General features: G+C 38.0%; 1 protein-coding gene across 3 annotated transcripts; it reads right to left on the bottom strand.

Annotated features, from left to right (window-relative positions):
- Positions 1-112: 112 nt before the first annotated feature.
- si:ch211-212d10.2 (uncharacterized protein LOC557710 homolog) lies at positions 113-3,382 on the bottom strand. Of its 3 annotated transcripts, none has more exons than XM_068319706.1 (4): positions 3,007-3,382; positions 2,594-2,709; positions 2,040-2,077; positions 113-366 (listed from the first exon to the last, which is right to left on the bottom strand). In XM_068319706.1, exons 1-4 carry the CDS (start codon positions 3,197-3,199, stop codon positions 360-362), a joined length of 354 nt encoding a protein of 117 aa, XP_068175807.1. In that variant the 5' UTR covers positions 3,200-3,382; the 3' UTR covers positions 113-359. The 3 variants fall into 3 exon arrangements, with proteins under 3 accessions (XP_068175807.1, XP_068175806.1, XP_068175805.1); XM_068319705.1 differs by having other exon boundaries at positions 2,047-2,077; XM_068319704.1 differs by having other exon boundaries at positions 113-2,077.
- Positions 3,383-11,677: the final 8,295 nt, after the last annotated feature.

The following is an 11,677-nucleotide window of genomic DNA, read 5'->3' as shown; positions in this document are numbered from 1 at the left end:
TATTTTGTGGGTTGTGTGTTTTAAATTAAGGACACAGTGAAATCTAAATGATTCCAAATGCTTGAATTAAAAAAAGGGTAATGGTCAATTTTCCATTAAATACAAGACAATATTATAAATATACAATTATTTATTGTGTGAATTAAACAATACAGATCAAAACACCTTACAACAATAAATACAGTTTGCATAAAACAAGACAACAGCAGCTGACAACCGGTAAGTACTTTTAAAGTGTGTGAAGTCTGCAGATGCTTTCAATTCATCAAACGAGACATCATACTACAGTTAAACTAACTCAACATTTGAAATGAAGGTAGGCAAACAGCAATAGGCCGACAGGAGTGGTGGAAGTACCGTCAACATCTGAAAATATAAGGAATATCTGTCAGTTCTGTGTCTTTTCTTGTTTCCAATGTTTGTTTACCATTGTGCAGGTACGGAGTTATCGACATTTTTAGCCGGTGGAGTTGTTATTGTAATAACGTTGCACAATAGGGTGCACAACAGAGAGGAAAATAAGACTGTTGAACCACACTGTCACTGACTCCTTCCTGACCGGTCTGTGCCACGGCAGTAAATACAACTGACAAAAAATAAAGTGAGCGAGCGCTCTTACCTGTAAGGAATACAGAAAATACACTTGCTTCGGGACACACACACACACACACACACACACACGCACGCACAGAAAAAGCTATAAAAACATTTCTCTGGAGTCACACGTGCATTTCGGGTCATGAACCTTACACTGGCGCCTTACTAACCACCTCTTTCGAGTCCCATTGCGTCAGTAACAAACCTGTCAGTGCAAAGTCTAGGAAAGGAGAGAAAAGTTGATGGATGTCTTAACACACACTCTGCCACCTATCATATTGCATTTCACTTCAAGTTTGCTCTTTTTGCAACAACTTTATGTGGGTTACAAAGGGTCTAGAAATATAAATTCTGAAGGGAAGGTTTCATGACATCACTGGAATGAGCATCTAAATTTTGGAGCCACAATTCAACTGTTAGTGAGTGCTTGTCTGCAAGTTCAACGACTGAAGGCCTCAGGTACATCTTGAAGACATGGAGGATGATCATTGGCATCAAAAGAACATGAAATGTTAGCTGTTATTAGTCACTGAAAGGAGCTGTCATAACATTTTGTCTTCATGATTCTGAGGTTTGTACTCAGACAAACTGACTTACATAACTTTGCAACAAGACTCTCAACTCAAAATTACAAATACTCCACAAATGACAGAATTCAAATGTTTTGTCAAAAGAAATATTTTTCTTAATATTGGAAAATAGCACTGCATTTGGTACAATGGGTCTAACATGACAATGGCTTAATCTCTGCCAGCGTGTGAATTCATTATTCAATTGCATTTATAGTTGGATTTTTTAGTAAATTTTCATTTTTAATATCAATAGAAATAATGGTTAGCACTATTTTCTCTATCCCCAAGATATTATTTCCTAGATCAACATTGAGTGGAAGTAAGTAGAAAGACAGAGTTGAAGAAATAAGATAAAGTTTGAAAAGTTTTCAGAGGTACTTTGGTGCTTAAATCAATGTCTATTGCTTTCAAAGTAAAAAAGATCTTCAAAACGCAATTCAATTTTAAAAATATTATCCTTCTAAAATCTCTAAATTAAATGTGGTGGTCACCTCATTAAAATCTGCCGAGAGACATTTTGTGCTTCATATTTCCTAGTCCGTGTGTTTTGAAGATTAGAGCTGAGCCCCTCATGCTCGGTGTCTATGATGATTCTCTACCTGGAATGCCAGCAACAAAAACTCTAAAACTATTTAATGATGTCATGTACTTTTCAGACGATCAGATATCATCCTGAGTTCCCAGCAATCAAAGTAGAAACCGTCTGTGAAAATGACAGATAAGGCTCAGGAATGTTTCAGATGGCTTGGGTTGTGGAACAAGTCTTAAAAATAGTCAGAGTGGGCTTGCTGCATGAAGGGCTGAAGGTCTCAGCTCTTTGGATCCACAGAAAAAGGATGTAAAGACAGACAACTGGCGTGTTTGACATACACATTACCGTCCTCCAGCTTCACCTCATGCACCTTTTGCTGCAGAAGGCACAAAAAACAAAACATCATTAGCTACTCTGGAAGAGGCAAGAATGCACACGGTGTCAAAATGAGCCCAATTACTGGTTTGCAATACAATTCAAATGTATAAGTTACCACAAGACGTCTTAGTATTTGATGTTACAGCTAGGCAATGTGACTTTTATAAAAAAAAATAAAAAGAATGGAAACAAAGATGAAATGCCCATGGAACGTTTTTGTTTGATGATTGAACTTGGAACAAGAGTCGATAATGTTAACCCTGAATGAGGAGCTATAATTACTCCGACTGTCAATGAACAGAATTTTCAACAAAGAGCAGAAGTGGATGTGATGTCTACTGAAAATGTTCCCCACAACTTTCAGATGGTGTCAAGATTTCATATGGCGAATGTGCAGGTGTTACACAAACACAACAGACATCAACTGAGGAGTTATTTTAATATTTCACTGGACTGCAGTGCTTTCAGGTTATATTATCTGTCTGGTGGAGAGGAGACCTGTTTCACCACTGACCTGTAAAGAGGTCCCCGACTTTCCAGTTCTTAGGTCAAAGTCATAGTCGTGCCACGGACAGAAGACCTGCAGGACCCCATCAGCCTCCTCAATGTCCCCCTCACAAAGAGGGCCCCCTGGGAGACACAGAAATTGTCAATTATTTTCTCCCTCGTAATAAACAACTACAGCCTTTGATAGTGAAGCACAGGATAATATGATAAATAAATGCAACATGCATTTCAGTTTATTTTTATACCTAAAAAACACCAGACCCTGTCTTTATAACAGGTTTTGTCAAAGCCTACAATGAGCTGCCTTCTCTAAATACTAAATAATAGTATTATTTCAAACATTCCGGTGCCACTTTGCCCAGATGTGCAGAAATAGCTCTAGATTTTGTCTGGTTTAAGCGCGGATTAATTTGATTTTACCGGAATGAGCACAGCGAGCATCCATAGCAAAGAACTCCCCCTTCACGTAGAAGAGACAGACATCCGAGCCGTGGCCGAGGGAGGAGTACATCAGACGGCAGCGCTTCTCGGAGAGCCCCGCGGCTGGGCCTATGAGTCTCCACGAAAAAACGCCTTCCGCGGTTCCCGATTCATCCGCGGAGCCAGACGCCATGAGAACGGACAAATAAGCCAGTTCTCTTTGCTATATCTGGCTCTTGTTCCGCAAACGTGGATGACTGTGGGTAGTTCGCTCAGTGGAAATCTTCCGTGTTCTGTTCCGTGGACGGCCGGTGAGACCGTCAGCCGTGAGGGCTGAGCTCCCCGCCTGCATTCGAGCTGCAGCAGCCGGTCAGGCGCGCATCCATCCGGGACACCGTGACTCCGGAGCGCGCAGGCAGGGCGCTCAGAGGGCAGCTCTCACTTTAGTTACAGTACGGATGGATGTTAGTCACAGGTACAGCTAGGGCTCAAATGTAACCTCAATTACATACTTTAACTATAGAATTTACCAGCTGTTATACAATTTAATCAAAGAAGAGTTTAATTGGCTTAAAAAAACCTATTTGAGGTTGTTTGTTTTTGGTTTTTTTAAATGACATTCAGCACAAAATGCTGAATGTGAAGTTCAATATGCAATTCAATGACAGCTGCAGTCTGACAGCAATTTAAAATCAATTCAATACATTTACTAGAAAGTATTACTTTTACTATTTTACTTTTACAATAAAGTATCTATCTATCTATCTATCTATCTATCTATCTATCTATCTATCTATCTATCTATCTATCTATCTATCTATCTATCTATCTATCTATCCATCCATCCATCCATCCATCCATCCATCCATCCATCCATCCATCCATCCATCCATCCATCCATCCATCCATCCATCTATTTATCCATTTGTTCAGAACACATGCTGGATCATTCTAGAGTGGCTGTCACAGAATATTATAGAAAATCTGTGGTTGGATTTGAAGAAAGCCATTGCTGCACATGAACCCAGATATTGTAGAAAAGGAGGTGCTTGTCATCAATGGCTGCAGTGGTTGACAAAAGTAGTATGTGTGTGTGTGTGTGTGTGGGCGCGTGCACACACACACACACACACACACACACACACAGACACACACACACACACACACACACACACACATACTAGTACAGTATATATATACACGTGTGTATATAAACGCATGTAAAATCTGCTTAACTGTGCTATTTAAACTGCTATAAAGGGGGATGAATAATTTATATATATGAGCATCACAGGCAGTATATTCCTCATAAATTCATGACACATATAATTCTGTTAATGGTTAATGAGTTTCTAAAGCTACTCCAAAAATAATCCACGATTCGAGCAGCAAGAACAAACAGCAAACAATGTCCTTTTATATTAAATTTTCTTAAGTGCCTGTTCCAATGCCAGACAAAGTCTTCCTGTTCTTTGATCAGAGTCGATCTGCAACATGAACTCAGTTTGTTCAAACAAGAACATTCTGTTGGCTTTCCTGGTGGCCCTGCTGAGTTTACCAAGAACACTTTGACATGCACAGTGCTGGGCTTGATGCCAACAAGTGTAATAAATGAGGATAGTAATTTTCATGTGCTTGTTAATAATAAAATTTATCTCAATAATTAGTTACAAAGAAAGTTATAACTGTTTTTATGCACAACATTGTACTTTTCTATGCTCCATTCATGTTTTACATTTGGCTTTTTTTAACTGGGTTTTCCAGTTTAGTTTATCGAGATGATTACAAATTGTGAACTCATCTCTGTTAGTATTTAAGATGTTGAGCTTACAATCTAATGTTGCTTGTAACTGAGAAGGACACACACACATGCACGCACGCACACACACACACACACACACACACACACACACACGCACACACACACACACACACACACACACACACACACACACACACACACAGAAATCTGTTATGAAATGACATTTGAAGAAACACAATTTCATAAAGCTACATCTTATAACGTGGAATCCAACTTTGTTTTAACCTCAATGACACCTTTTCTACGAATAGATAATTTTGCCACCTGTCCATGTAAAAAGAAAAATAATGACTCCTAATTTTCAGCCATACATAAAGGGGACCCTTCCAGCAGAACTGAATTTGTCGAACCTGCACATCATTCCAATTGGCAAATTGCTAAAAACTAAACAAAAAAATAAAATAAGAGAATGATCTGTATCCCTTCAACTCTTATTGACTTTGTCTCCATGTATTTTGCCAGTCTTTATGCTGCTGGCAGTTCATCCACCATGTTAGTTACTGTCTAGACTGGAAAGATGTTTAACAGAGGCCACTTGTTCTCATTCCTGTCTCGGAGAAGCTGACTAAAGTAAAACTGCAGCCTGTACATAGAGGAAAGCTGAATTGCTGAGCAATGTGTCTCATTAAAGAAGAATGATTGCACTGCATCTTGTCAAAAGTTGGATCTCAGTAAAAGTAAATGCGAACAAAAATCAGTGGAAAATGGAGATATCTCTGCTATATGTGTATACATGTGCCATTTTCAAATATGTTGCTAAGCTAGCCAACGGCATAACTACATTATTATCATAATGAACTCAAAATGAATACAGAAAACTTACAGGATCAGGAAGGTCCTCAGATCATGTATGTGTGTCTGTCTGGTCCGATTCCCATTTAGAGGACAAACAGACAGTTTTAGACATTTGTGGACAAGTTCATTATCTGAATAAATGTCCTTCTGTGGACATGAATGAAAAACTAACTCTGGACAACTTACTAGGAGTTCTTGAAAAGCTTTACAGTCATATATAATAGATTAACTTCAGACAATCTCAAAGGTGTCATGATTACTATTGCTGAACAAAAGATATGTTTTGACAGTCTTTGAAATCTCTACTAAATAAGGTATGAAAAACAGGCAAGTCATTATAAAAATAATTTGTTAGTGTCCTTCAGTAAGTAAGAAATGACAGAAATAAATGTATTGCTCAATCTTTACATGCACTTATAATAAATGGCAAGATTCATTAAGTCTGAGAACCAAATTAGCACAGCACATCTGACTCACTGCTAAAATATTGTTATTCACAATTGTATCACTGATTAGAACAGCTACGCTTCAATAAGCCATAAAACAGGATTTAATTATTAAATCACAAGAGGTGTTTATGTTCAACATTGCAATTACTCATTATAGCGTGTGTTACTTACCTAATAAAATGGGCTCTACAGGGTTTCAGCCATAAAGCTACATAATGAAATAGACCATCGTTACCAACAGCTTGGATTTGGCATACTGAGTAGCTAAAAAACAAAACAAAAAACTGTTAAGTACACAAAGTTAAGCAACCGACCCCAAATGATGTTGAGAGAAAATGTAGCAGAAATCAAATGATGGGTTGTGGAAAACTTGAATCAGCAAGCTGGATGGGACTAATAAACAAAGGTGCAGACAGTAGAAAGCTGGCCAAAGTGATCACAGGAGAATGGAGCTGGCTGTCCATAAATTTCTTTGAATTCCCGTTGCATTGATCTGATCGAAAGACAATATTTACATGAGGCATAATTTTTGGAGAGAAAATCTGGCTCAGACGAGATATTCGACCGTGAGTGGAGCCCAACCTCATCTATCACTAGCTTTGCCTTGTCCACAACCCAGCAACCAACCTGAAAAATCCCCTTAGTCATCTGCCAAGGGAGGACGGAAGACAAACTCTCCATTTAATGCAGTTTTCATAAGCTAAGGTTTGATTCCTTCATACTGTATATACTGTAATATGATTTTTCTCTTGGTACTTGATGTCCTCTATTACAACAGTGGAAGGGCTATAATGTTTTTATGTCACTTAAAATGCAAATCCATACTCAACTTTGATATTTGGCGGATAGGAAACCGAACCTACAACCGCCTCCTGAGTCCAGTCTCCAGTCTGACCTCACAGACCTGCATTCCCACTAACCCTCGAGACTCTGTTCTGTCCCACTGTGAAAACGATGAGCGGTTAAGGGCCCTGTCAAAAATGTTTGGGCTCTTTATTGACATTTGAAGAAGTCTCCAAAAATGTTGGCAGAACCTATCAACTGTAATTAGCATTGAAATGTTAAAAATGGGGATAACAGGAATCGTTTCCCCAAGGTTTGCAGTCACTTGCACTACTCTTCCTCCGATTGGTTGGTATCTGTTACATTCTTTGGTCATGTTGGCTAAGTTTGGGCAATAGCACTGAAATTGCTTTGAGTGAAGGTAAGAATATCAGGTTTGTCAATGAGAGGCTGAGTTTGATGACTTTACCATCCTTTGGAGAGAAAATACAAATAAAAGAACAGAAGGTTTCAAATCATCAAATTTTATATTTAAAATTTTTTTTATTTGCATATTTATTTACTCTAATCAAACAACGTGTGACATACGACATATCATGATTGTAGTTGGAAAGTGAGAATTTACTGTTTCGTAGCTAAACTGAATTTTGCACTCAAGTGTCCACATACTATATATCCCTTTGTCTCAAACACAGCTTTCTCCTGCAAAAAACCTTCATGTACAACTGACATCAAGTGTCGGCGGCACGGTGGAGCAGTGGGTAGCGCTGCTGCCTCACGGCAAAAAGGTTCTGGGTTTCAATGTAAAAAAAATGCAAGATTATCTCAAACTACTGAATCCTGGTAATGAGTTAAAGGCTTTGTCCCATGACTTAAAAATATAACTTTCTTTAACATTTTTAGAACCTTGAATGCAGCATATTAAATCAAATCATTATAATATATAATTATATTATATATTATATAATATGTATAATATATTATATAGTATATAATCTTGCAAATCAGTTGTACAACAATTTAAATTAAATGATTTCATCACAGTTAACACACCTAGCAGTGTCTTCTGATGAATCTCTTTTCATTATAGCAAATAAATGCATTTCTTGAATAATTCATTTTGTCTTTAATAGGGCTTAGGTTGGTATTAAGAATGGAGTTTTACAGCAAGACTTCCAAACCTCCATAACAAAACAGAAAACAGCAGAAAAGTCTACAACTAGTCTTCCGTCTAGGAGGTGTACAGCACAATAAATGATCTAATAATAAGAAAACAGCCCACATTATTCTTTGAATTAAGCTCCACTGATCCCCAAAAACATGCTGGGAGATACTGCATCACTTGTCAATGTAACAGGATGCAGGCAGTTCTCTGGTCTTGACCTCTTAGTGGTTTTAATGCAGTTACCGTGGAGCTATGTATAGAAGAATGATGTTCTTAATACTGTTAATGAGACCATGCTCCAAGTTGGTGAGCCATGTTCAGGGGTAGTCAGGATCTTGAAACTAGATGATGGTGTTTGCACCAACTGGAGCTGTAAAATAGCCTCATTCTTTGGCTATTAAAAGACCATGCTGTGAAATAATCAGATCTAATGACATGACATGGTTGGCCACATCATTACAGCTCCATTACATTAAGATGTTGGCAACAGTAAATGCAGACTGAGCACATCCTTTGGCTTTCTGCACATCTACATAAAGCTGCCTAAGTGAAAGAAAAATGGTGACAGGTGAGATGTCTCAAAAGACCAAATTATGGTCTGAATTATTGAAAAGTTGTAGGAACAAGAACTCGTGCTTCTTATTGGCAACGAAACTAACATGCGACAACCTGATTTATTGTCATTTAACCTCTTCAATGTCAGTCATGTCTACCGGTTCCACTGGTAGCTGGTTAACTACCCTATCTCCTTTTTTAGAATATTTACGATGTGAAGAAAGGGAGAACAAGTTTCTGGCTTTGTTTCATTTGAGAATTTAGTTCAGCCATTTTTGTGTGTGTAATTGATGGCGTTGAAATGTAAGAGGACACAAAAGCATCCTCCTCTCTACTCTGTTCACATATACAGTCTCTTAACCCATCAATATGCGTCTACTGCAAACTACATTTGACATCCTTAATGTTGCTTAACATTAAGGATAACAACAATTTCTGAAGTATAAAGGTTAGTGGTGACATTTATATTGTGCATGCTATTTTCCTGGAGATGTATTCTGACAGTATAAACGTGCAGTGGTGCTGTACAGCCTCATTTCCTTAAGCAGTATTCTGACAGTTTGAAGCACAGGATAAAATTTTGAACCAATTTTCCAAAAAGCATCCCTGCAAAGTTTTTTCCAACCATTTTTCATAGGAAAAACCTAAATTAATTGTAGGTGAGACTCTGATTGCATGACATCTAGCCACTGAATTAGACCGTGAAGGCTGTTCCACCTCTAATGCCTAAACGTCTGCAGGAAAGATCAGACTATGCTACATTCCTTCCTTCATGTTCTCACTCCTGATTATATCCAGACACAATATGTCTTGTTCTTAAAATTCCCAGCTTAGCAGATGGACTGCTGGGGGACATAGTGTCAGAGGGGTGTGGAGGAGGCAGGGTTCACCATTTGAAAATGCATTTGTGTTGTTGCTATTACGTGCCTCTGTGATGATGATGGTTTTTACTCTATACCATATGGTTTATGTTGGATTGTGCTGATATTTTCTGATGACTGGAGGAAAAAAGACCAGGTATAAAATGTCAGTGATGCATTATTCTGTTATCAAAAGGCCTGGGTGGAGGCCCGGGCATACACTATGCAAGTAATTGCAATTTGCAGATTGTGCTGTCGTAATTAGGTCTCTGCATGCTTGTTGAAAATGTATTAACATTTTAAAGGGCATATAGCATGTACAGTGTGTTTGTGCACTGTAAACATTATCAACATGGCAACATGGCAGGCATGCATGAAACATCTTCCTGCTTTCCTCATCACATCTGAATAACATGGATACAGACATACTAATGGCTCTGAGGAGCTGATCTATAGGCACATGTGTTTTCAGAAGAGTGCTTCGCAAAAGTTGGAATTCTCACGATGCTAACATTCTAATATTTTGTAGGGGCCATCATTATTTTTGCAGAACTCTTGGCAGGGGATCATAACTCAGCCTCTGTGTGAAATCCAATCAATGCAAATGTATGTTTTGACTGTTTAATGAGCTTTGTAAGTTTGTGAAAAAAATCTCCCCAACTGTATCAAGATTTGCAATTGTACCGAGATTTCTGAGATTATAGACACATCTTCAAATGAAGACTAAAAGGGAAACAATATAATTAAAAGCAAAGTATTACAATGAAAGCTGTAATTATTGTCTAACATTATTTAAATAATAACAAAAAAATTACACACACATCTGAAATTTTTACACATCATTATAAGCTTTCCTTCCACCGTGCAGAACAATTGCACTTGATTCTTGACAGCCACATTCTGCAGACCTTCAAGCTTGTAGACTGACTTACTATTCATGTACAGCCCTGAGGCACAAGAGAGACCTTGACTTTCAGTAATGATTTTGGCTCCACTAGACCAATACAGTGTTTTGCCCTGTGGATTGCTATGTGAAGCAAAAAGACAATATATCTTGATGAAATAAACAAAACAATAGAACAGAACATGGTGAAATCTGGATATGACAGTGATGATGGTATGAAACACACGACACATGGATTGAAAAGACATTTAAGCAAAATTGTTAACTTAAATTATTGGCGGCTACCATTCCATGAGGGGATAACTGTTGGAAAAATACCTTTTAACAGTTGTGCTTTTATAAACTGGCTGCTGCTGCAGATTCCACATTCCAACTGAAAGCTTCCTCTCCTGGATATTTCAAGCCTCGCTCATCTGCGTCTGTCCCATAACGGTACTCTTATATGGATGTGGTATGCTTCCTGGAGGACATTGTATAAAAGATTATCATAGTCTGGAACATTATAGATCATGTAATGGAGGTAAATGACTTGCAGACAAAGTAAACAATAATTTAATGTGTGTGTGTGTCCACTGTTTTATTAGACAGAGTATAAAGCAATTTTGTTATCCATGCCTCCTATGAGGTAAGCTTGTAAGACATGTACCTACCATAGTTATCTCACTTTTTGTTTTTGTTTTTTTGCCTGACAGATCGACAGAAGCAGCTTTACAAAAGTTAACCTCAGTTATATTCCAACATCAATAGCTTTTACATATCCTCTAGTTCATGAGAGAGGCTGGTGTAATAACCAGAAAAGAAGCATCACTAAAACAGCAATGAACTGGACATGCCCATCTCTGCTGTTTTTAAAATGGTCACGCTGAATGTAAGAATTTAAGAAAATAATGTTCTGCTCTATATTAGACCATTTCAGAGACTATGAAAGGAAAGATAAAGCCTGTGTTGGCCAGCAGCATATAACCTCATCACAACAGTCAGTCCGACAGCCTCTCAATGGGAATGAGAGCACACAGGATCGAATTGTCAAGGGAGGGACTGTCCATGTGGGAAAATTAACATTTACAGACAAATGTTTCATGGAGCAAACTTTTGTGTGTTTGGATTTTTTTTTAATACTGCACAGTCAAAAACATGGATATTTTTGTGAGTTTCTTGTCCAGAATACGTGCATATGAGAAGGTTTTGTGACGGACATGTATAAGGGTTGGCAGTAGTGTGTTAGACTACAGTCCAAAACCACTTCATACAATTATTTCAGTATCCATTTGAACATTCAGCAGTCATCTCTGTGTGAACCAAAGTGGATATGCGGAAGGACTCCTTGGGAGATTGTAG

This window comes from Antennarius striatus, chromosome 7 (genome assembly GCF_040054535.1).
Source record: "Antennarius striatus isolate MH-2024 chromosome 7, ASM4005453v1, whole genome shotgun sequence".
In the NCBI taxonomy this organism is placed as follows: Eukaryota; Metazoa; Chordata; class Actinopteri; order Lophiiformes; family Antennariidae; genus Antennarius; species Antennarius striatus.
The sequence above is the reverse complement of the archived record's forward strand: the minus strand, read 5'-3'. Positions and strand labels throughout refer to the sequence as shown.

What these genes read in the sequence shown, in the direction of transcription:
- si:ch211-212d10.2 (XM_068319704.1), bottom strand. Translation starts at nt 3,199, where the DNA reads ATGGCGTCTGGCTCCGCGGATGAATCGGGAACCGCGGAAGGCGTTTTT. An exon ending in TGCTCGCTGTGCTCATTCCG is followed by an intron (nt 2,710 to 3,006) that starts GTAAAATCAAAT and finishes TGTGTCTCCCAG; the next exon opens with GGGGCCCTCTTTGTGAGGGG. An exon ending in AGTCGGGGACCTCTTTACAG is followed by an intron (nt 2,078 to 2,593) that starts GTCAGTGGTGAA and finishes TGCCTTCTGCAG; the next exon opens with CAAAAGGTGCATGAGGTGAA.